General features: G+C 42.3%; 2 protein-coding genes across 3 annotated transcripts in view; one reads left to right on the top strand and one right to left on the bottom strand.

Annotated features, from left to right (window-relative positions):
• Positions 1-26,461, top strand: part of LOC134626235 (mitochondrial import inner membrane translocase subunit TIM16-like) — a 111,385-nt gene that overhangs the window by 52,790 nt on the left and 32,134 nt on the right. The gene's annotated exons all lie outside the window — the stretch shown is intronic.
• vasnb (vasorin b) lies at positions 3,872-25,960 on the bottom strand. The gene is made up of 3 exons (XM_063470644.1): positions 25,746-25,960; positions 19,237-19,299; positions 3,872-7,749 (listed from the first exon to the last, which is right to left on the bottom strand). The coding sequence occupies exons 2-3, from the start codon at positions 19,239-19,241 to the stop codon at positions 5,676-5,678; spliced, it is 2,079 nt and encodes a 692-aa protein (XP_063326714.1). The 5' UTR covers positions 19,242-19,299; positions 25,746-25,960; the 3' UTR covers positions 3,872-5,675.

Here is a 26,461-nt window from a genome sequence, read left to right as displayed (position 1 = left end):
CAGCTTGCATTGTCCATCCACTGTAGAAATGATATGGAGGATCAGTGAGCGCTCTCCTGTGAGGCGAGGATGAGGGTGAGACGATGACTGAAAGAGACACAAATGACAAGCCTAGCATGGACAGAAATATCTGTACTCGGGAAATCAGGCTGCCATTTGTTTTTATTTCTAATAATTCACCGAACTGCATGTGAAATGAATCACATGTGTGCCTGCTGATGTATTTTGCCAAGAACTAACCAAAGTCAAATTCTTCCTTTGCTTTCTTTTCCTGTTTTTCTTTCTTTCCGACTTTCCCTTCTTTCTCTCCTCATTGCTTTTTTTGTCAGAGCAGCAGCTAGGCCATCTGCTGGCACAGGCGTACAGTAGTATGGCATGAGAGGAACCAGTGGCACACCAGCCTTCATCTGTTATTAGTACTTTTCAGGAAGATTTAGAGGAGGGAAATGTGGAATGTGGGGCAGGAGAAGAAGCGTGCAGAGAGCCAAAAAACTAGAGCTGGAGAACCTGGATCCAAAAACAAAGTGGTCGTGTGTTTTCCCTGCTCAGCTTTTCTTTTCCCCCATTGCTCTTTTACTCTCTTCTGCCACAATTTTATTTTGTACCACACACCAACATCACAAGGAACGAAATACAGCTCAGCAATACTACGAATCTCTCCTCTGATAATGAAGAAACACAGTTTGTGTGTGCTGATGAACATTACTAAAGCAGTAACCTTTGCACCAGTATAGATGTTCTTATACTGAAGATATCAGTCAGCTATTTATCTGCTTTTTCTTTGCTGGTTATAATAGGCTGAATGCTTCATCTTATGATTTTTGTCAATAATTTCATTTCCTCAACTGCTGACTGTAAATAATCTAGACTGATGTCCGAGAGATGGTTTGAGGTTACTGGGAGGTCAGATGTGTCGTGTGGGCAGCGGGGATATTTGGAAAATTGAAAACTGAGAGGCAGAGAGAGAGGAGAGAAACGAACGAAAAGGTCAATTGAATTAAAGATTGTAAAGTGCCGAGGGAAGGCAAATGCTGCCTGCAGCCACATGACCCCGTGCTCCAACACGTTGTCATTGGCTGCCTCTTCTTAACCCTGAATGTGGAAACTAATTAGAAAGAAAAAATAGGGAATGCGGGGAAAAGAAAGGCCAAGAAAAGGAATAGAAGAGGGAAAAAAGCTAACTTTATGTAGATTTTTTGTGTGTGTGTGTGTGAAAAGAGTCTCTTGAAATTACAAAACTGCAATAGGGACCACTGAGCAGGGCGGGCTGAGTGAGTGTCAAAACTGGCTCTTGTCCAGGAACCAGATTTCCTTTAAAGCCAGGGGGAGAAAAGAGGAACTGTTCTACAGTAGGAAAGGAGAGAACCCACACACAGAAACTTCCTTTGTTCCACCTCTTCCTATTTACTTACATATCCTATTCTCAAACCTTGAGTCACTGCAGCTTGCACATATACAGTAATAATTATTCGTATAAAAGACGGTAAGTCCCTTTACACCTTAAAAAAATGTGTATCTATAGCAGTTTGGATAAATATTGAAAACCTCAAAAAAACATGGTGGCTAAAACTGCTTTAAAAGGACAAAAAAAACCCAAAAACAGTTAAAACCCACTAACCTCTAGGTTCCTGCATTATTTCCTCTGTTTTTTTCCACCAGGAAGTTTGTGCCATCTGAGCAAATTGATATAATAGTGCCTGCATGACAGGAGTGGTGCTGTTTTATGTGTTTGTGTTGTTAGCGTGGGACCTTGCACAACCGCTCACAGCTATGGGCCAGTGTGCTTTTGTTTGTGGGTGTGGGGGTGTGTGCTTGCATCCTGCATCAATCCCCATACCAACATCCTACCTATAAAACACATGGGTGGGCAGTTCTGTTTATTGTACGGGTTAGCAAACAACGCTTACTTATTTAGTGAGTCAGTCATAATGGTTAAATCCATTTATTACCTTCCTCTGCCTGTTTTCAATCATAATCTTTATTTCCATTTTGCCTTCAGCACACTGCTGGCAAGGAAGAATTCCAAGACCTCTCGTGCACTGAAAGACGACATTAAACAGTTATAAACGTTTGTTTTGGGTAGTGGATTATGGCTGGATTCAGCAGACAGAATTCAATAGTTTGTAGAAGGGGTTGCACGGTCAATGTTTTTCCACTTACCATCCGATACAGATACCCTGGTGCCAGTACTCGGTACCAATCCGATAATGGTGTCATATGAATAGGCTATAATTCTCATTATGAGGAAGAGAATGGGAATCATTGTTTTATGTTCAAGGAAACATCAGGCTCAGCTTAAACATTACCTTGCAAGATAAAATGTAGGGAAGCAAAAACCTTAGAGCATGAATGTGCTAAACTGGTATTTGGGTGGCTAAAGATAAAGAATGAACAGAAACTAAATTTATTAAGTTAAAAAAACAGGATTCACCTTATTACCCACTCTAGTTTTTAACCTAAAACAAGTGCTCTACCAAAGACATAACAGAGAGAGCTTCTTCAAACATCTGACCTTGAAGTCAGTTTATCTCTAAATGGTAAATGGACTCAGAGTTCAGTATCTTGTTCAACGACGCTTTGACATGTAGACTAAAGTGAAAGATCTCAAAGATATTGCCAAAACTGAATGATGAAAAACATGTTTTTCCAGATCAGTTTGAAGTAGTTGATGTCTGGTGAAATTGGTAACAAAGAGGGCGCTGCACAATAAACCTCCTTGCAGTCGCCTTGTTCGTTGACAGAACGCTGTACTAGGAATGTACAGTATTCACCGACTTGACTCGCAAACACACACCAAGCTGTACTGAAACTTGAAAATGTGAAATACAAACCAGTAAGGTTGTGCCTCACTCTGAGCGCAACCTTTACTTTGAAGACGAATGATCTCCTCTATGTGACCGATTTCACCTAGCAACAGCCCGCAACCACTCACCAACAGGTTGTGACCAGTGGTTGTTATAGGGGGTCTCTGATAGGTCTCTAGGTCTGTGTGACTGAGGCTGAACATACATAATATGTCTGTAATCACCAGCCATTTTATTAGGTACGTCGTAATACTGGGTTATACTGCCTTTTGCCTTTAGAACTGCATTAAATCTTTTGTGCCATAGATTCACTATGTTGCCATCTATATTGCTCTGTGTTTACATTATAGCATAGCTTTCCTGTTCCACCTATTCCCAATGGTGCTCTATGGGTTTAAGTATAGTGAGCGTACTGTCATGTTCAAGACCATTCTGACATAATATGAGCTTTGTGACATGGTTCTTTATCCTGCTGGAAGTAGAAGATGGAAATGGTGTTCATAAAGGGATGGTGATGATTAATACTACTTAATAATCAAAAAGCTAATAACAATAATACTTGGATTACTGATGCTCAAAGTGTGATTAAAAATTATCCACACCAAGCTGCACCTGAAGTGCTGATCCAATTACATTTTGAGCTGCTTATGCAAAATCACTCTGAATATTACAGCAGAGACACCTGGAGCTAGGTGACCATTTTCAAATCTTCCAATTTCCTCTTCTTAGATGACAGGAGTGGCACTTTGTGTTGTTTATATTGCTGTAGCCACTCTACTTGTGTTCAGACTGAAGCAAAAGTGTGATCATTAAACAAACAGAGCTTCTTTTAATTTAATAATACTAGTGGCCATATAGCTAGGAATATGATTGGTGAATGACAATGGCAATAAAAAGTTGGCAGGCAAGTGTTGTTTGCCAATAATGTGGCATAGACTGATTGTAAATGTTAAGGCAGCTATAGACCATTAAGAATAATAAACACCAGCAAAAATGTATAGAAAGAAATACAAACAGGATGATTTTTATTTTTGGATATTCATTTAATGATATCACTTTTTCCACTTGTACAAAGATGTTCACAGAGTAAAAAATAAACAACACATAATAGCAAAGGGTTTCCCAAAGTAAACAGGGAAAAATTAACAATCACATCGAAAATACTTGTGATCTTCAATGTTTTCTATTTTACAGAAAAAAATATTCCAGTTTTATCACATGATCGTGGGTTCTCCAGGCGCTTACGTTAGCATAGAGTTGTTAACTGTACACTGGAAATACTGTAGGTAACTTTACAGACATTCACAGAGGTGTCTTTGGTGTGTTTGCCTTTAAGTGGTGTTGCTTAAGTACCTCCGCAGGCATGTGGGCACATAAAGGGGTTAACTGATACAGGTGTTTGTGCAAGACAGAACATGTACTTGCATTATCGCTGATGATGAGAGATCTGCACACAAACATACACACACATACACATCCACACATACACGCACCTCCACCCCCTCATGCACCTCTCATTAATTTGCTTTGGAGCTTACTGACCTGTCTGTAATAATAGCAGTCATGCAGTGGATCCTCTGCTAGTCTCACAACAATATAAACACTCTGTTAGCTGCATTCTGGCTTGTGCCTGTTCATAGTCTCGTTTAGTACGAATGAGCAAAACCCGGGATCCTGCTTGCCAAAGAGAAATTGTGCATAGCGTTACATCAAGCAGGCTATTTTTTACTCAAGGGAAACACAGTACACATCCACTGTTTGCTTTACTTTTTGTCAGCCAGGCCAGTTAGTATGTTTTAAGTGTATTTTGGTTGAGGGATAAAACGGTGAATATAAACCATAAATAAGGTAGCCGAAGTTTTGCTGCGTATTGTCAAGTGTTTTACTGTAATTACCTGTGAAACAGAGGGGGGTATGTCAACTGCTCCCCTCTGTACTTTTTCTAATCCTGCTTACCTCCTCTCTTTGTGGTGGCAAAGCAGGCTGAGGGCTCCAGTATGGAGAAGGGGGATTTAGTCTCGACTCTGTCCAGACTCACATCTACTTAGACTGTCTGACATTCTAGGGGCAAAGCTCTTTGATTGACTTTACTGGTACCAATGAGTTTTAATCTTCAAAGATTTTAATCTGCTGTTTTGTCTGTTAGTCACAAGAGGTGCAGAGGAGGGTGCTGAGGGCTGTTAACAGTCACAATGTTGCACAATTTTTAAAAAATAATAGACACAGATATAAAAAAAAAAACATGACAAACATACATAACAAAGTCTTAGAGCCAGATAAAACAATAAAGGCATCAGTTTTTTCTTTGCACAACTTCATTTAGTGTCTTAAAGGTCATTCACAGCAAGCAAGCACTGATCCCGTTGTGGGGTAGTACTGAAGAGTTACACTCAGCAAAAAAAAATTGCTGACTGTTTTAGTTGGGCTGGTGTGATCGGGAAAGGCAGCACAACCCCATTTTAGTCCACACCCCTTTATGGACAGATAAAGGAGAGCATGAGGTGATTCTGTCTCTTAACCCTGTTTTCACTCAATGACAAAAAAAAACATGAGTTCCAGCATCATATCACACCATGGGGTCTGACTGCGTTCAAGCAAATATGCAGCCTTTAAATGGAGTGAAAAGCACATTTTATGCTAAGTCCAAAAGCAAATTCTGAACTTGTTTAACATCTGCTTAGACAAAGAAATAACCAGGAAGTTCAATATATGTCCATCTTCCTGTTTCCTGGTTGGTCAGCTGACACTTTGTTCTCCACTTTCACAACGGCAGTAGCTGCTCCTTTTTTCTTTTTCTTTTTTTTACTTAGGAGGGCAAAGTTGAACATTTAAAAATCCTCATTGGGATTGGAGTAGTAAAAAAGGCAGTTGTCAAAAGCAGGAAGGCTTATGTAAAGATATGTTGTTATTTGACATACAGTGATCCTGTAGTAGTAAAACCTCATATTCCTGATTTCCACTCTGAACAGCAGGTTCTGGGATCATAAGTTGCAACTGCTTTTGAGGCAGGGGCCCATTGTCTAAGCCAGCTTTAACTCCATCCAACTCTAGCTGGGAGGGATCACAGTCAAGGTCTAGGTTGCCCTTGGTCCTCTTCCTGCGAAGATAGCATACCACTCCCACTGCTACTGCTATCAGTACAAGAAGTAGCAGGATCACAATTGCAGGGGCCAGCATTTTGGTTAGCTTTGGATCCTCAACCAGTGGAATAGTGCCTCTAAGGATTCGAGGGGCTGTATGGACCTCGGTGCAGACGCTGTCTATGTCATTGGTGGACCCTAATGGACTGGCACACACCATGTAGGTGGAGTTAGGATTAAGGCCTTTAAGTGTGTACTCCAGCAAGGTTGGAGGGAGATTGAATTGAATTTGTCTGCGATCTGGTCCGGAGAGATTGCGGTAGGTTAAACGGATTCCATGGATGTTAGGCTGCTTTTCAGTGTAGCGATGAAAGTCCAGGAGGACGGAAGTTCCGGTTATCTCACGCAAGCTGATGCCGAGTGTGTCTGCAGTGACAGTTGGTATGTTGGGTTCTGCAACCGGTGGTGAAGGTGGGTGATGGTTTTGGATTTCACAGTACATGCCAGAGGTACCAGGTGGACAGGTGCACATTACCTGACCACGATGGTCCAAATGACAAGTACCCCCATTCAGACAGTTGTGAGAGGGACAGAAATTCTCCTCGTCTGGGTTTATGCTGCTACTGGGGGATGCAGGAACAGGGGGGTCCGGAGAATCACCTTCGTTTTCAGTGGGGTTGTCACTGGCCCGAGGAGCGGGAATTACCTTAGTAGTTGTTGGGAAGGTAGTGACTAGAGCAGGCTGGGTGGTAGTTGTTTTTACAGTACTAGTGGTGACAGTGGTTGTGGTAGGACAGCCAAAATCTCTATGATCCAGTCTTTCTAATACCTTTCCAGCATTGATAGGTGGGAAATGGCAGCGGGTCTCCTCTGTTTTCTCCAGGATGATGCTCTGGGCTCTGAGCCATCTCGGGAACCATGCTAAGTTGCAGAGGCAGTTGAAGGGATTTTGTGCAAGTGTGAGCTTTCTGAGGTGGGGGAATAGCTGGGAGAACTCTTCAGGGAGGCCCTGCAGACTGAGGCTGCTTATGTCCAACTCCTGCAGCTCCCCAAGGTTCTGCAGGTCCTGAACCTTAACAGGACCCATTGGGTTTCCAGCCAGGCTAAGGTGAATCAGCCCTGGGGTCTCTTTAAGCACTGAGGGAAAAGACTCGAGTTTGTTTTCTGAGATGTCCAATTCGTGGAGATTCTTCAGACCAGTTATGAGCTCCTCATTCAGACTGGTAAGCCCCACACCTCCCAATTTGAGTGACTCGAGGTTTGGGGTCTGAAGGTCTGAAGGACCCAAAGTGGGTAAAGTATTAAAGCGAAGGTCCAGCAACAGCAGATGAGACATTGAGAGGGTTGGAAGGGATGTCAACTGGTTCCCCTGCAGTTTGAGTTCAATCAGGTGCTCCAAGCCATTAAAGGCTGCAGGGTGGATAGTCTTGATGTGATTACTATATAAATAAAGACGCTCAAGCAGTTTCATACCGTGGAAGCATTCCTCTGAAATGTGAGTGATCTGGTTGGATGACAAGTCCAGGTTTCGCAAAGAAATCAGAGGTTCAAACACCCGATTGGGAAGATGGGTTAGTTTATTTTGACTGAGATCCAGCATGTCCAGGTTCTGTAGTCCATTAAAGTCCTCAGCTATCAAGCCCTCAATCCCATTGGAAAACAGGTAGAGGCTTTTTGTGAATGGGTCCACTCCCTTTGGCATGATAGAGGAACGTCTTTGGAAACAAAAAATGGATCCTGAAGAACAGCTGCAACCTACTGGGCATTCGCTAGAAAAGATGCCATCAGGAAGGATGAGGAGAAACACAAAGGGGATCACAGGAATGTGAAAGATCTTCATGGTGCTGACTCTCTCCATGCTCAGCCTGAAACAAGATAACATAAAAAAAAACTATTAGTCAACTGCATAAACATTCATAGTAATAAAGAATAAGTACTGACCGGTAAATAGGATACAACAGCAGTATATAAACATTTTATGGCCTTTGTTATCAGTCACATTCATTTAAGGGCATGTAGAACAACAGAGATTTTCCAAATTGGCTTGAGTCAGTTATTGATTCACAGCGTGCTCTTTACTGAATTTCATGAAGCCAGATTACTATCAAAGGCTTTAACTATGCGCAGCCAGTGATCAAAGGTGGTCAAACAATAGGGCTGTGTCCATGACCTCAGTCTCGAGCCTGATGCCATACTCTGTGAAAAGCTGACATAATGGCACCCTGCCACACTTTTCTGGCTAAAAGACATTGCCTATGTAATAGCCTGTGCAGCAAGATATATGCAGTGATCTCACAGTTTTAAATTTGGATCTAGACTGCCAACACTGCACCGTACACTCTGTGGGATTAAAGTTAACAGTCCTCCCTATGCTAATGACTGGCACTGAAGCCTGTCAACCACACGCTATTTGTCTGCAACCAAGTGTGTTTCTCAAGAGCCAGTGGAACAGACAAATGTCCTCTGAACAATTAAATCCATGCCTGAGTAGCTTCAGTTTTATATAACCATGTCACCTTTGTGTGTCTGTGTGTATAATGTATGCCATGCTACACCCGATTGTGAAGAATTGGCCATAGATGTAAATGACTCACACTTCCCGTGTTGTTGATACACAGCCTGCCAGCTAGTTATATATGTCTAATAAACGTCTCCAACTGGGTTTGAAGGAGGAGTTCTACTGCTGATGAGAGTAGAACATCAATAAGATATATTACAGTGATTCAAAGCCATTTCACTTGAGCCCAGGCCTTAAAACAAATACACTGGAAGTGTCAACACAGTGCTTGAAAGAACTCAAAGGAGAAGAGGGATGTGAAGAGGCAGAGAGGACTGAATGGAAATAGAGAAGTCAGACAGCCTTGGAGAAAGAGGCAACACTCTATCCACCTTTGATGATTTTAGCAGTCAACTTTATTTAATATCACTATTTAATTTTAGTTACTTGAAAAAGTGTGTTTTAGGGCTCTAAATGATGCAGTTGTAATTTGCACTACACAAACACTGTTCTTACACTGCTTAACTGGGGTCACTCCTCATTTCACCAAAATAGCCAAATAAATTATTGTGTGTTTGATTTTTTTGATTCTATCCTTTTTTTCCCCCACATTTACATGTTAATATGTGAAAAAGATCTCCTTTAAATTAAATAAATAGTATAAAAATTTCATAATCTCTGGTACAGTTTCAACATTTGTTGTCTTTGTACTATTTATGATTAAATACAGGGTTTAAAATCAAGTGTTGTTGTTGTTTTCCTTAATTGACTCATGCAGTAGGCATCATTAGCCAGTTTTTGCTGTTTCATTAATACAAAGTACAAGTTTTAGGCCCGGTAAATGTTACTGTGGCAAAAGAGTAGATGTAAATTTTAAGAACTTTTTAATATCATGCTCTGGTCTTTCTTTTCACTTTTTAATAAAACATGCACAAAAAAAGTCATTGTATCCAATGTCTGAACTTGGAGAGGAGATCAAGGCAGCTGCATCAGTGAGCCAGAGGAAGGGCGAGTATCATCTCATCACACCACAGCTATGGCATTTATTTTCCTTCCCTTTTGGCATACTTTTCTTTCCGCTCCTCCTTGAAATTGCAACCTCCTTGGAAAGAGTCCCCCATCTCTTATTTTCCTTCTCCAGTGTATAAACTAAAAGCAACTATGGCATAGGCTTGAGCTCCCACTGCCAACTCTTTCCAACAAGGCAGAACTATTGTTCTGTTCAGCCAAATGTTAATGACATGAACCTGCTCAAACCTTACAGGTTTATTAAGCAAAACAGCTAGTGGGTTTTTAGAGTCTGCACCTGCTAACAGGATGGAAACACTGTCCAGCCTTGTCAGCCATGCAGAAAGTTAGACGCCAGTTTATATATACAGTTTATTTTCACCTGTTCAGAAATTCATATTCTGCTTAACAAATACTTGAGTCACAACTCCAAAGGCCAGATATAGTCTTGGAGACTCATTTTCTGAGACCAGGCTCAGAAATTATGGATGCATTGATGAAAAAGGGGGAAAAGAAAGTGTAGCTGCTGTGCTGCATATGTGTGTAGAGCAAGGAAAAATAAAAGGATTTGGGAAGATAAACAGGAGATAAAGAGGATAGGGAGAATCAAACAACAGCTGGAATGCATGCAGATGGTTTCAGGTTTTCATAGCGTCACTGTGCAGGGGTGCTGCATTTTAGTTTCAGGGCATGATATCGCGTGTGTATCAGAGAGGGTACACACACGTTATTTTGCGACAGAACCTTCTTCAACATGTAGAAAAAGTATATTGAGTGTTAGAAGTTGTCCAAAAGAATGTTCTTATTCCTTCTGGACATAGCAGAACTTCACTTTGTTACAATATATCAGGGCCAGACACGGGTATAGGGGTCCGCTGCCAGAATATACAACAACATCAAGGCAGCTTTGAGAGAAGAGTAAGCTATGCAGATAAAACTGTGAATATTTTTCTTAGAAACTCATCGTGGCGATTCTACCGTAGCTCCCCGGGGCAAAGTGTTTATTTGAGCGTGCCTCATTCCAAAGTGGGCCAGGCACATCTGATAACCCAATGGAGGAGAAACTGTGGTGGAGGTGGATGGGGAGGAATTTACCCAGTGAATATAGCCAGATCACAGATAAACTGTAGCTTGATAGTTTAGATTTGCCTGCTTTCTTTCCCTTCAAATGTGTGGCTTATGCAGATCGGAGGTTAAGATAAGGTGCAGTTGTGGCGTCAGTGCAGCATTGATCCAATATGCTCTGGTACTGACTGCCTCCTGTGAGTGGAGGTGGCAGGCTGAAAGAGAGATTAAAATTTTGAGGAATGGCCCTCCCCCCTCCCTTTTAGCCTTCTTTCTCTCTCCTTGAGTTGTAATTTCCTTTTCTCTCCCCTGTGCATTTGAGATATTTCTGAGACAGACAGCCGGTGAGTTTGAAAAAGTAAGGAAGCTTATTTTAGGTTTATGAACCGACAATGGATTGAATTAATGTGACCTTGTCTGTCTGTCACGTGATAATCGTGCTTACTTCTGTGGGGTTTTTTATGCATGAGTTCAGGTTTGTGGTCCATACTAGAAGAAGACATGTTGGCTGATTAATACATAGTATCACCCGAGAGCCTAAAACAGTAAGAGGAAAGCACACACACACACACACACACACACAAAAGAAAAGAAAAAACAGACTTTGGGAATATCTTTGCGTAATAATAGTGGGGAAAGCATTGCCTTAGAGCCTTAGAAAGAAAAATCAAAGGAAGGAACAAAAGCATTTTCCCCTCTCCCCCGCTCACTTCTTATCCAGGTTTTTCTTTCTTTTCAAGATAAGGAAGAAAAGAAAACACAAGCAGCAGTGGAGACGAGAGCGGCTTTCTGTCAGCAGGGGCACCGGGGTCAATAAGGCCTGGCTTTGACAGGGTGAAGTGGGCTTCAGCAATTAAATCCTGGCTGGATGAGTGTCAAGAGTTTTTATCTTTAGAGCCAAAGGCCAACACTGAGGGGTAATGAAGGCAACAAGAAAGTTGTGGTGTGTATGAGTGTAGGCTGGTCACACGTCATTGTTCATAATTTGGCAAGCCGGGTCAGAGAGCAACATGCTAAGTTACTGTAGGAGGATAAGGCTGCTCAATGCAGAGCGTAGCCTTCCAATAAAAAAGTTCCTTATCTTTTAAGGAAACAATGCTTGTGGTATGCACATTAGAGTATCATCTACGTAGGTATGCACAGGTCTGCTGGCTCTGCGGTGCCCTAATATAATATTTACTATTTCTACAAGCTGAGCTAACTTATTATAGCTGGTTCATACTAGAATTCATACTAGTCATACATGATAATCCTTTCCAGTGTCAATCTTTTCCCTCTCTGTTTTTGTGGCTTTTCCATCTATGAGAAGGCAAAAGCCCACACACTCCAAACACACTCATGTTCTTGTCCCTTTCCACTGTCAGCAGTGTCCCAGAGGATCTTGTTATCCACAATCTTGTGGGGCTATCCATCAACGTGACAAAGGGGTCAAGAGATAATTGGAAATGAAGCTGAAGGGGAAAAAAAACACTTATGTAGAATATTTGATGATGACAAGATTGCATGTAATGTAGCTCTGGAGAGACATGAAAACATCTGTTCAGACACCAGAAACACAAAGCTCAAGTATGAATTAAAACAATGTCAGCTATGTTAACGCAAGACTGCCAGTACGCGTGAAATGCAGGAAATATTTGTTTATGAGCCAACACGTCTTTTGTTTGTCACTTTGATGCTGGTTGTACCTGTTGAACTGTGGTAGATAAGAAAACACATTTTTACGGTGGCACGAGGAGCCCGGCACTTGATGTCATCATCGCTCAGTGAAGGGATGCTCAGAGGTTTTAGCATCATAACAGGATAGCAAGATTTTCTGCTTACACAAAAGCCATTGGCTGTTTTCTTTCATCATTGTGTGCTGTCAGCGCAAATAATGGTAAAATTGTAACAAGGCAAGAAAGGATTAGGTGTCTCTTAAGATCAAGGCTCAGCTGCGTTAAAATCTAAGTGAAGCCAGTCGTAACTTTGTTAAAAAGAGAGATCACATTCCAAAATATGCTCTGCTAATGCAGCACTTACATCAAGGTCAATCAAGAAGACAGAAAACAAACACGCCAGGCGGAAGGGAGGGGAATGTGAAACAAGAGAAGAATGATCGTTTTACTGAGTTTGTCACTGGTAATACTCCTCTTGAAGCCACAGTATCACTGCTGTGCTTTGTAGTGGTACGGAGGGGGTTAGGCTCTGTAGCAGTTTTACAAACAAAGCTTCCTACTGATTTCAGCCTGACCACAAGAAAAAAGAGAATTAACTCACCCATTGTACATCTGCTTCTGCTAGTGCTGAATGATGGGGCTGATGTTTTCATAAACAGGCAGGTCGTAGTTGGGCCGCCTCCTAATAACAGACCAATGATGCACTTTTCTCAACTTTCTACACTTTAAGCGTTCCATACTGTGATTTCTATCTCAACTAGCCGCTTCAACATCGGTGTTAAAGGCGGCTCTTTTCATCTGCGGATTTATAGGTCGAAACGTGTCTGCATATTACGACAATGTGAAGCAATAATTAGAGCCTGCAGCTGGAGAACTTGAAAGAGAGCAATAGTATACAGTCCAGGGGTGAATGGGAGGGTAGTAGAATAGTAACACTCACAAAAAACTGTGTATATCTTCAGCGCTGTGGGGCAGCTCTGTGTTTGAGTCGTTACATTTTGCATTTCTGTGTAACACATCTGTCTTAATGTGCTAAGAATGAAGTTGCAAAATACAGCTGCAAGGGAGACTGAGGCCAGCGTGGCCAGTTCAGCAGGGCTTAGGTGGTGTGGCAACTTCAGATCAAATTATGTTAAAACCAGGGCTCTAAGCACTGGTAGGAAAAATCTATACTCATTGCAGCATCCTTGATATATAGGCAAAAAATATTGTGCATAAACACGACACCAACTTCAAGCCTATTTTCTGTCATTTACAAACCATTACATTTTTTAGGTTATATTACACATGGCTACAAGGGTCAGTATAAGATAATTACGGATTATTTTCATCTATGAATCATGCAAAGCTATTCTAGCAGAGTCCAACAATGGGAATGTGTGAAGCTAAAAGGACTCTAGTGGCAGAAGAAAGAAAACTAAAGATGCCTTATAAATAAAGACAGCAAATGCTAGCACAGAAGAGTCTGAAAGCCAAACAGTATTTCTTCCATTCATCTGGTCAGATAGCATCAGTCCATGGAACAATAAAACCAATGAGCCAATGAAGCATAGAGTGTCTCCTGGCGGTCAGAGGTCAGGCTCTGTTTCCACTTCTCTTGCTATTCTGTTGTTGTCTGTTGTAACTCTGGCCCAGACTGCATAGATAAAAGGCCTTGTTGGACACAGGTACACACCCAGCTCCAGTTACATCCGTGTCTACCTGAGCCTTACAAGTCCTCATCTCCACAACAGGTGTTTTCTCTCCTCCTCCAGGGCAACATGAAACCCAAAACCTCAGGAGTGTGTCTGAGTAAATGATGTAACCTGCGCCAAACTTCCAGCCTTTGCCGGCTGCGCACTCCTACCTAAGAGGAGGCGAGAGGGGAAAGGAAACAGGCAGAGGTGGGCGGCCAGGCAGCCAAAACCAGACGAGCTGGATCTCTGCAGCGGCATGTGTGCAGTCTAGTTGTGCCTCCTCTGAGCTTTAGAGCATAGAGGTCAGCTACTACGAGTTCCAAAAGGAAATGTGGACCATTTCCTTTTGTTTTATTGCTATAGGATATGACGGATGATGTAGTAGACGGTAGACCCGATTTTGTTTTCATAAAAGCTCACATGAGAGGAGACACAGGATGCACTGACTGAGGCTGTGTCTTCTATTATCTTCTTATTCTGTGTTTCAGACACAGGGTCCACTTGTTTTATCTCGACTTTGACGCCCATCTTTCATCAGCGCACCCTGCCCTGTGACCTTTGGGGACAGACAGAGAGTCAGAGGTCTCACATACGCATCTATCTGATATCTTCACCACAGCATACTCACATTACACAGATACAGCAGTTTTCAGTTCACCAACGACAACCTGTGCTTTGATCTGTTTTGTTATTTCTCCTTGGTGTTTACTCCTGCAGTGTTTCTTGCTCCCTCTGTCTTTTCTCTGTTGGTCTTTTCAGTCAGACACAACAGCAAACCACACCATTGAAGAAGTCACTGCCTGAGTCCAAGAGTACTAAATCACCAGGAAACAGTAAATATGACATCCTCGTGTCACAAAAAACTGGACTTTCTCCAAGTCTGGGCTTGCGCCTTCATATCCTGTGCATGACTAACCACGCCTCTAGCCAGAATCAAAACTTCATTGTGCTTTCTGGCACGCTGACCCTGTTTGCAGTTGTCCACACATCTGTGGAGTGTGTGGTAGAAACACCCAAAGCGAGCTGTGACTGACAGCAGGCGGTGATTCAGAATGACTTCTATTGACAGTCCTCAAAACACCTGACATAACAGGACGGTGCGTCTGTGTTGCATGTGTGTTAAGTTTTGCGGTTTAAAGCGACTGGATGGACCTGTTCTATCAGTGAGCCTAAAATAATGTGCACACGTTGACACTCTGTCTGCTCCAGTAGCATTCATTTGACTCCAGTATGACAAATGCTAGTTTGTCCCCTGGCCACTATGACCTTTATCTACCTGAAACCAGCCAGCCTGCATTTTTTTCCATAGTACAAATCACTTTAAAGGAGACTTACCAGGAAACTAAAGCATAGGCCAGAATTAATATAAACCACTCTTAAGTTTTGCTTTTATTAAAAGATCAGGGTATGGACCCTACTTTGTGGACAGCTGTTGAGACTGTTTTCATCTTTATCCTGTTTGTATGACTCAGGCACAAAGCAGGATTATGAGTGCCTCCAGGTCAGACTGACTGACAGGCTGACAATCCTTGTTAGACAAACAATGCCACACGTACTGACGGAGGAAGCGCTCGTATATTATCCATCCGCCTGTCTGTGTCATCCTTCTTCTTATTGTTTGAACCGGTTGTAGCTGCTGCTGTTTATCTGAGTATCTACTCTAACCCCCCCCTGCCACACACACACACACACACACAAATACAGCATTATCACAGAAGGTGCTCTTGTTTAACACGTCACACAAATATCTCTGAAATTCCCCGTCTTAGCCTTGTGATTTTTGCGCCCCGCACTCTACTTGCTCCTCTGTTTGCCCCTTTTGCTTCCCTCAGGTTTGTTCATGTCGCTGACAGGAACACGACTGGAATCTGATGAAGGCATGTCTTCTCCACCTGCCACAACAGCCCTGGGAGGCCTCATGGCAGCTATGTAGCAGCCAACGTGCTCATTAGACTAACAAGAGCTCCGGGCTAAAGTAATGGGGATGGTAAACAGAAGCTTAAGGGGAGCAGTAGTGCTGACAGGTAAATATCAGCTTCTTTAATAAAAATCCAGTTTAGGATTTAGACTACGTTCAGCATGCAGACTTGGAAATATACATTTAAACTCACACCTGATCAGCACATGACAGCTTTATCATTTGACTGTGTCAACACATTTTTCACCTGGATGACAGAAAAAAAAAATCTTTATTTTACAGGACATTTCTCTCAATGAGATGTACAGAGGGCAAAGAGATAACAGGTCTTATTTGGTATTTAAGCTACATCTTAAAAGGGAGTTTGCCTTCTCTAACTGCTCAACTATGACAATATAGAAAATGAGAGAGGCGATGGGAAAAGAGCCGAGTGAATTACTGATAAATTGTCTATTTTAGCTTTGAGCTAAGCCGCTGATTTGGTAGTCTCTGCTGTCGAGTGAGTGGCAGATTGAATCACGTTCACTTGTCAGTATTATTAATTCTTTTTTATGTAAAGATAGTGGCGGTAGTGCAGCTGTCCTGCTTTTTCTTCTGTATCAGAAACATCACTCGGAGGCAGGCACCATACCTGTTTTTCTGGGCCCTAACCCCACACCCCTACCTTTTCCACAAGTTACCGTTTGTTATTTTTCTAGTTATTCTTCCCTGCAGTCTTTTCCTTTTAAAAAGAAAAAAAAACTTAGACATGTGCCACACACACAAGATAAATGTGAACTGGAGATCGCCGGCGCTGATTACGATGTCACAAAGGAATTTATTGTGAAACTGCTGCCTGTGTCGGCACCGCGCCAGCGCTGGTGAGCCTGGCTGGCAAATCAACAGTCAGGCGGCACAGTTTTCCCAACCCCCAAGGTTGACATGCCTTTCCTCCATAGCCTCAGGTGCCCTGTGACTTGTTTATTAAGAAATTACAACCAGTGTTTTTTAAGGCTATTCAAACTGGTCTCTTGGAAATCTGAGTTCATTAACTGTGTAACCGCCCCCTCCTCCCCATTCAATATCATTCCTTAAATATGATACATTACATCTCAATTATTACTTCATAATCTCCACTGTAATATCTGGAAATTAGATTTTAAAAAATCCACAGATACACAATAGGATGCTGTGAGCCAGCGTTTTATCACCACACTGACATGGTACGCTACCTGTGCCAACAGCTGATTAAACAGGTGAGCTCTGCCATGTTAGAGACTGTAAAGACCTCATTCAGCAACAGTCTATTAAGACATCAACAGTGACCCACAACTCAGCAGGCTGCCCACAGCAGGTGTGCGTTTCCTAACACTCAAACAAGATGAAGGAGGGGAGACGAGGAGGGTAATGACAGCAGAGGAGAAGTAAATAAGTGAGCCTTTAGCCTGCCTTTGCCTAGAGGGTGTCAGTATGAACAATTCAGGATACATTTCTGCCGAATGCTGCAATCTATCTTAAAGGATGGATTGTATAGAAGGCCATCAAAATCAGTGTACAGTATACCTCTTATAGTGTGAAAATAAATCAGCTGATCTCATTTGTATGTCAAAGAGAAATAAGTAGAAACCAGTGGATGATTCACATTCAAATTAGAGTGTGATTTATGACCCAGATCTTGGCATTTGGTATAAAAGATGTTTGTTTCTGTAGGTCTGTGTTCGGTTAGTCAAAGCCAGAGAAGACCCAACATTCAGTAAAAGAGAGAAGACATAAATGGTTCTTTGTTATTGTAGCAATTTGTCTACACTGAGAGCAGTTTACTTGCTCTCATCGACACAGTCGTTCATGCTAGTCATTAAGTGAGTCAAGCAGATTCCTGAGCTGACCTGTAACATAGGGAACAATGCTTACCTGTGTAAGTGTTTGCTCACACGTGTGTGTGATCTGGCTATACATATGGTTGAGTCACGGTATATAAATATCCCGGAACACCTTTGTTTGCTCTTACATGTTTGCTTTTAACTAAAAATATTAACAATATTAAGTGACTCTTGCCGCGGTGTCAAGAGTGCACTGACTTGTGGCATTTCTAGAAGTTCAAAGCACAGAGCCAGCAGAGACTGCTCACACCCAGACATTTGGCTTGAATTCAGCCCCTCGTTATGTGCGTACACCCATATTTTACCTCGTATTGAAGAGCGTGTAGGTGCGGCCAGACGTGTGTAGTGTTATAGTAAATGCTTAAGAAAAAGGCACGAAAAACAAGCATGCAGGATGTCAGCGTGTGTTGCAGTCAAAGGCAGTATTGATGTTAAAACTTCAGGTTTATGGCAGAAATGGAGTCAGTGTGTATTTTAACACTGAAGCATTGACTGCATAGCAAATAATTTACAGCGAGCGAGCTGAAACCTCGACCTGAGGAATGTCTGCATGTTCTACAAGCCAAAAGCAGCAGGAGAAGAACTCAGTTTCCCCAATCTTCTCGGCTCATCTCTGTTTTCCCTGAGATGGACGAGGTGGGGGAGGCAATTAGTGAAAGTAGCGATGTGCGTCCAGATGCTCAAGGCTATGCCATATCCTCTGTGTGTGTGTGTGTGTGTGTGTGTGTGTGTGTGTGTGTGTGTGTGTGTGTATCTTTACAAGCCCACACAGTTCCTGTTACAGCTCATTGAGAACTAGCACAACACAGAGGCTGGATGGAGAATGAGAGGTCAGAAGGAGCGTGTAAAGGTGAATCCTGCACTATCAGACAGTAAAACAAACTGACTAGACTCTTGATACAGGAACACATTAAAAAGCTGCAGATTGACTATTCTAATGGCCAGTCTGAAGTTTAGCACTCATTGTTTTTGATAGACTGCATACCGACAGGATTGTGTTCATTTTTTGTCTGTTTGTCTCTGGATTTCCTGAGAGGGGTGACTGCACTGATCAGGACAAAAGCTTATAAATGATAAAACAGATATTCTTCTTTTTCATGCAAACTCATCCCTGTGCAATACTTTAAGATTATTGTTGGAATATCATCAGGATCGTGTCACCAGACTTTGAGGGGATTTGAAAGTAATGCCAAAACAGCAGAAACCATGTAGGTTACTGAGAAAATGTTTTAAAAAAAACACAGGGTCATTATTCTACCTTTTTCTCCAGCAACCAGACCGGCATGCTAAACTTCAAACTTCCTCCATTCCCCCCTTTCCTTCTCCTTCTGTCTGAAACTCTACACAGCCTCACTGTATCTATTAAATGCCGTGTGTGCTAAGAGAGGCGCTCTTGTTCTCCTGCCAGTCTTGTTAAGAGGCTCAGAGCTGTGTGAAAGGATCCCATTGAGGGAGCAGAGTGTTATGGTTAACATGGTAAAGACCGCCAACTGCGTGCCGTTTGGGTTTCTTGGTGCAAATATTCACAGGGCTGTATTATTTAGCCCGTGCCAAAAATACTACATTACTTTTCTGTCTATTTTTTCTTCTTGTATAATAACTTAAGCTATCTTTGCATCTTGGTATCAAGTAAAATGACCACATCTTTCGGATATAATTAAAAGCCTCACTCACCCCATGAAGATGCTTCCCGTTCCTTCAGTCGTGTTCCACTATTCTTCTTCAGGTCTTCTTTTCCTGTAAGGAACACAAGAGTTGTAAACACAAGCCAGAGAGGTGTTGCAATATGTTTCTGAGTGCCTCTTTTCTACTTATTTGGAATCCAGCCCCCTTTTATGCCTTGTCAAAAGCACATAAGTGAAACGGGAAGTTTTTTTCCTGTTAATTGGGTAAATTCCACCCGAGTGTGGGAGCACGCTGAGCAATGGCAGAGCCGTGTGGCAACAACACGAAAATGATAGAGTGACAGAGGAAGAATGTGGGCCGACCACTCTTTCTCCACCATCTCCTTGTCCTGTAGTATCGGTCCATCTGCCATAGACTGCAGAATTGTGCAGCATGTTGTCATTCAATCAAATGGTTTTTATTTCTATTTCAGAGCAAAATTAAGCTTTCTACTGTAAGCCAAGAACAGCTTTTCATTTTATGATATCAGCTGGCAAAACCTGACCGCACTTTCTTCATTTCTTTCTTAATGGTGAACATTGCATTAGCCATAACCACAGCACAATTTGTGCGTGCGTTTATGTTCGTGCTGCTTTCTGTGACTATTATCTCGTATCAGATGTTATTTCTGAATGTGATTACAGGATCATAAACATTAGTTGGTTTGGGGAAAAACCTAAAGTGTGCCTGATGGATGTTTTATTTGTCAGAGGCATTTAGCCAAAAGCACTTTCAACATTCTTTTCTATTGGCAAACTGTTGTTTTTTTTTTCTTTTTCATTGATATAATGCTGTTCTAAAATGGTTTCTGAGATAATTACCTAAGAAACACAGCATGCCTTTTCTTTCTCTGTGTACTGTACAGCATTGTATATCTGTCCACAGAGCATAAACCGGCCTGACTCTTCCAGAAAGTTCCTGCGAAGCAGCCATTTTTCATATATCTAAGCTCTGAGTCACAGTCTGTGGATGCGAAAAACAGAGTGACTACAAAACCGCGTCGTGTTATACCTGGCTTGTGTGACTCCTGAAGCCTGACTTCACTTTGCATGTAGCATATCTCTGAGCAGTCACATGCTTCCTTCATGTCAAGAGTGTAGTGTTTATATCTGAAAATAACCTGTTGCACTGCAGGGCTGGCTTTGGCACGCTGACCTGTATTGAGGCCCGTGCTGCGCTCTGCATCCATGTGTTTATTTGTCTGTGGGACTGCTGCACAGAAGCTTTTTTGTGAATGTACGTGTGCGGTCAGTGGGTGTCTTTTCCCTGTGATTTGCATACATTCGCACAGGTAAATCCAGCAGTGGCTGAGCGAGCGCTTCTTGCATGAGTGGCTGCTAAGTTAAGTACGGGGACGCCTTTCTGCTGACCCAACCCACGGATCTGTTACCCAAGGTCACTGTATCTCGCTCTCAGACAGTCCTTCAGCTGAACTGTAAATGTTTTTGCTTTCAAAGTGGAACTAGACACCCTAAAATAGATACAAATTGTCTTTTACCGCTAAACGTCTTACATGACTGCAAAAGACTAAACTGCTAACAACAGTGTCCTGGTCTTGGTTTCCCTTAATAGCTTAGACAATCTCTTCCACTATTGTCTCAAAGACATTCGGTCTTTAATTAGTGCAGACTGCATGCTACCAAAACATTTGTAGTATCTTTTAACCTGCTTTGTACCTCTTATTTTCTCTCTTTTCACTATTATTGGCTTACTTTGATATTCAATCTCTCTCTGACTCCCTCTTTCCTTTTTTGGGAGCACTGATACGTTTCAGCTTTTCTCTCCACTGTAATTTTCTTCCTTCCTCTGTGTTCATCTGTTCAACATAAATATCACCTCACCCTCATCGCCTCTGTTTCTCCTTCTCTCTCTTTCTTTCTCCACATCCCTCCCTCTCTTCTCCTTCCCATCTGGTTTAAACTCTCGTACGACAGGAGGGAGCTGAGCAGCCTGACAATAACACTGGAACCGTTTTGTTGTGAAATAATCACGTAAAACTGAAAACAGTTGGTTAGCTCAATGTATGTTCAATATGAACTTGATAAACCAGATTGCAGCTCAGAACATCAGTCCAAGCTAAACTGCTAAAAGAATTGGGTGGAATAAATAAACAGATGCCTTTTACTTTGATGGTTGGCATTTAATGTGACACTCTTGGAAGCTTCTTCTTGGGTAAATCTGTACCAGTGACAAGTAGCGACTTGTCATTGATACAGATTTGCCACTGTCACAACTGCTCTTTCGGTTCATGCAGGCTGATGCACGATCGTCTTCAGGCATATGTGCATACATGCTCAGATGTTTCTGAGTAAGGCTCAGGCCTCTGGCTCTTTATCAGCGTGGACAGCGCCAGATAACGACACTATCTGTGTCTGCTGGTAGCCGTGTAAATAAACCTTAAGGAAAAGGGGACCCGGCGGACTAAAGCACTGTCTAGTGCGATGAAAGAGAGCAACTGTGTGCGTACGTGTCACCTTGTAAGCGACACACGCTTACATGAAAGTGTGTGTGACCACTTTCTATGGTCTCACACACTTGGTGACCCAGCTGCGAGCAGACAAACACTAACCCAAAGGCACATGCACTTCTTAGTGAAACATTAACAGTTGACATTAAACTTAATGCTTTGTGTCAAAGTTTGTTGTTAATACCCTAAATTTTCATTTGGCGTAAAATAATTTAGCCCTGTGCGCGTGTGCGCATGTGCATTTGCCCTTGCTTTTGCTCTTGCCCAGTAAAATCTGGTTCAGGGCTCATTTCCTAATTACAGTGCTGGCCAGAAGTAATTACAACCTTAGATTAAGAGCCGTTTCTCCTTTTTTTATAGGTTCACTGAAATGCAGCAATTTGTGGTGACTTGGGACGAGCATCCTCCTTCTCATCCTCTCTCTCTCTCTGTTACTCTCCATCTGCCTCTCTCTCTCTCTCTCTCTCTGTCTTTCTGCTCCTCTCCCTCTCTACTCCACTGGAATTTGGGGGATTTTATTTTTTGCCTCTTTGCAGATTTTCCACTCAAGTGAGAAGGTTAAAAAAATAGCGCAGTTAATCACATGAGCGGTTCATTTCAAACAAGAGATAGGGAAAAGCTGTGAAATATGACTTTAGTGAGCCTGCGTGTCTCTGTGGACATATGGACACGGAGGACAGCAGTTATTTGGGGTTTGCACTCAATCCGGGGCACTCCAAAGCCCGCAGATCCCTTTGCATGTGTGCGTCTATTTATGCAAGGTTTTGAAGTGGTTCTTCTGAACGCATCATTTGGCTGCATCGGCAAGCTCTTCTTCAATTTAGCTTGGCAGGCGTATGGGCTGGGGTTTGCCCTCCACATACCGCTGGTTCAGCATTGATGTTTGAGGCTGAGGCCTTTGAAGCCAGGGGTTTTATTTAAGACGCCTCTTATAACGGAGGAGCTCCGGCTCTTAGTTGTCAACCAGAGAGCAGAATCCCCCCACCCCCTGCTGAGAAGCACCTGAAAAGGGGCACCCGGAAGGAGGATTTGCACTCCTTGAATCGCTCACACAGACTCCTTGCTAATTGCGATGAGACCCCAGCTTCACGTGTTCTCCAGAAAAATAAACACGCGCACACATATTTGCACACTTACTCCAACTTTCTGTCCTGTCGACTCTCCTTTCCCTCCCCGCTGCGTAACTGCCCCGCTCTTGTCCTGCTTTTGTACCTCTACCCCCCATATCTCTCCACTCTTCCCTTCCCTAGGCCTCCTCGCCTCACGTACCTGACTTTTAACCCTCTAATCCCTCTGATACAGAGGGAAGGGTGATTCAGCCACTGCTGCTAATTGGCATTAAAAAAAGAGAAATCCTTCCCCTCTTAAACAGTTAGGAGAAAGAAAAGAATTATTCATTATAATAATCAGTAGATTTATAGGCAGCAGATGCTACTGTAAGATGTTCAGCTCATCTTTTTGTCTCGTCTCAAAACAAAAAACTTAAAGATCACCAACTGTCAGTCATCATCTGCAGCAGATTTAGACATCAGTGCTCTTTCCCTCTCGAGCTCTTTTGCACAGATAATGAAACACTGGCCTTGATTTTGTAAAAGAAAAAAAATAACCCAGAAGTAATAAAAATAACAGATAAAGGTACATGGCTGACACAACGTTGGTAACCAGATCTTGATGGGTCCTGTGGTTTCAACATCACTGTCACAGTGGTGTGACAGCAGGCCTGTGCTTAATTGTATAAATTAGATTGTAGAACAAAGGGGTCGCCTTAGTCATGCTTCCCCATCCACAGTCTGACACTTAAGGGGAATAAATATACCGGAAAGTGGAGCACAGATAATCAGTCTGAGGTTATTATGTATCTCGTGCACAACTGCAAGTCTTTGACTTAAATTTTTACATTACAGAAGAGATGCAGCTTCCTTGTTTATCTCCTCCTGTAATCATCCTTCTTTCATCACTGAGACGGTTGTGTCAACAAGTGACTTTCTAGGCCTAACAGTCACTGAAACATGAAGCTTCAAGTCTCTACATGTTTTTAGTCTTACTTAACATATAAAAAAATTCCAGCACACTTCTGCATTCTGTAGTATTCCAAGCTGTGCCCACAAACAGTCTGTTGTGCTGTTGTGTTGCCATCTCTTCCACACATTATCCTCAAAGTTCTCCACATTAGTGGAGGATAATTGGTCTCCTGTGGCTGCTCTGCAATTTCTGTTGGCCTAATATAAACAGATTACAACTATTTTATACTGTCAGAAACACATTAGCTTCTCCTGTAGTGTAATTATAGTCTGTGAGGAAACACTTGGTGGTAATAGTGAGGCTTTTGGGGCAGTTTGTGCTGCTTATTTGGCCTTGGGACGGATCGGGTGATTTGCAGCATCTGTTTGTGTGGGCCTTATAAATGATGCTTGTCTGAGGACTGAATTTAGGATTCAAGTGATGAGATATACTGTGATTTATTAGATTAGATATGTTTTGATCAGCTGAGTATTCGGAACTATTCACATAATAAAACAGAGATGAAAGAAAGCTGGTGAGATCAATGTTAGTATATTTAATTTGGCACATTATTTGGAAAGGTAAGATCATATTTTCAGACACAGACACACTGAGATTGGTCTAAACCTGTTGATCCTGTCACTTGATTGGATGCTGGTTTATTGGTGGGCTTGATCACTGTGAGATTTAATCTTTCAGGAATGTGACCCCATGGCTCACTGCTCTGCTGCACACTTGCAGTAGATTTCTACCTTTCCGCACATCTGAGCAACTGTTTCATTTTTTCTGTCTCTGCACCGAAATGCCTTCAGCTAAAAGTCAAATTGCGCGGAATGTTAAAAATAATAATGAAGTTATGTAATCCCTTTTAATAACAGTAGCAGCATTTGATGGACAGCCCAATTATTAGTAGCCTATTGCAACGGGGCTTCAGTAAGCTTTTTACTGGCAGCTGGCTTATAGCGTTATACAAATGAAACATGGTTGTGTTTTAATCTATGGAATTCCTCAAAATCTGAGGTTTAATCAGCGCATGCTTCATAATGCTGCTCCTATGAAACATAGCCCTTACTTCCTCGACAGTTTGTGCTTCACATTGAAAGCAATGACTGTCCAAATGCTTAAATAACCAAATGTACTGAATTTGCAACTTTGAGTGGCGTGCGTATTGGAGCCGTTTCAGCGCTCGTGTCCTGCTGAACTTGGTGTTGTGGGACGTCCCCTTGTGTGGTTCCAAAAACAGCTGTCCTCTGCGGTGGACACCGCTCGGTGCGGTGTAGACATTCGGCACGGCTCTTGCATGCTGCACGGCGTCCTGCGGTCCAACACCAGCCCGCCTCATTACCGTCCCGGCGGCTCTTTTTGCACCGCGCACACGCTCGCGTTTTCTGTTTTTTTTTTTTTTTTTTTTTTGGGGGGGGGGGGGGGGGGGGGGGGGGGGGGGGGGTTGTTTTTTTTACGCGCTTTCCAAAAAGGAACTCGTGTTTTGTTGTCTGGAGAATTAATGGAGCCCACATCTCCAATAAACCTGTTGAATCCAATGACTCACCGGCGCATCTATGCAAATAACCCCTTTTAAAAGAATAAAATGAAATTCAGATTTCCACATAGTTGCTGTGCATTTACAGGAGAAACGGGTTTGTGTTTAACGCACTGTACATTACAAGCAAAACGCGTTTTTGCAAAGCAGAATTATTTCTGTTGAATTATTTGAGCGAGTTTTTGTTAAGAAAGTTGTCACAGGAGAGAAAAAACTCGGTACCACTCTCAGCTTGTGCTTAAAAGAGGAAATAAAGCCGACAAACAGCTGGAGTGTTTTTTTTTTTTCTGTTATACATTCATTTTATTCTGACAGTCAGTCGATTCAGATGTTTTTAAAATTATCATTTACTTAACCCCGTTTGTCAATATATCCCTGTTCACGCGTCTTTACGCTGGACTCGATCATGCAGAAAGTGTTTTAGAGCTAAAACACACACACACACAAAACAAAACAATATTCACTCTACCATTTAAAAAAATAAGTAAGTATAAGTAAGTCAACTCTTACCCGTAACTTCGGAAAAGTGAAGCTGGAAGCGCAGTCGCGCTTGTGTCTTTATCCAAGAAGAGCACTTCACCGATATAACTCCAAACCTGGTAGTTTTCCCTGCGTGCGCTCTCGCAAAAAGAGACCTTTCTGTGAACGTATGAAACTTACAAGGAACGGTCTTCATGAAATCCTTGGAGAGGTACCCCAGCCTCCACGTCAAGGAATGCGTTCAAGTACCGACTCCCTGGACAAAAAGCGCTTTATTGGTGAGCACAGAGGAGAGTTTAAAGCGGAGGAATGGGAGGGGCGAGGCGCGCTGCAGTTGGGCGCACTCCTGCGCTGACCGGAGAGCAACAAACATCTCACCTTGCAGCTTTGCAGAGTGCGAAGGAGAGAAATTCCAGGCTCTTTTCAGCTTACTATTTCTTAATTCCTACCTGCGTGACCTGTTTTGAGCAAGATACATTACTGATCTTACTATTTACTTTTACAAAAAGTTAGTGGCATTTCCTTTGAGAGACCATTAACTTTGCCTCAGAGCACTGTTTGTGTCTTTCTCTGCAAGAAATAAGCAAACTGATACAGGCTTTTGCTTGGATACAGAGAATAGTTAGAGCAGTCAATCAAAGTGACCAGTTGATCCCCAATTAACCTTCTGCATAAATAGGGAGTGCCTGCAAGATTAAAAATAGAGTGGACCAGAACAGGTTTGATTAGAAAGATTGAAAGTTAAA

This window comes from Pelmatolapia mariae, linkage group LG4 (genome assembly GCF_036321145.2).
Source record: "Pelmatolapia mariae isolate MD_Pm_ZW linkage group LG4, Pm_UMD_F_2, whole genome shotgun sequence".
Classification (NCBI taxonomy): Eukaryota; Metazoa; Chordata; class Actinopteri; order Cichliformes; family Cichlidae; genus Pelmatolapia; species Pelmatolapia mariae.
This window is presented reverse-complemented; position numbering and strand designations above follow the sequence as displayed.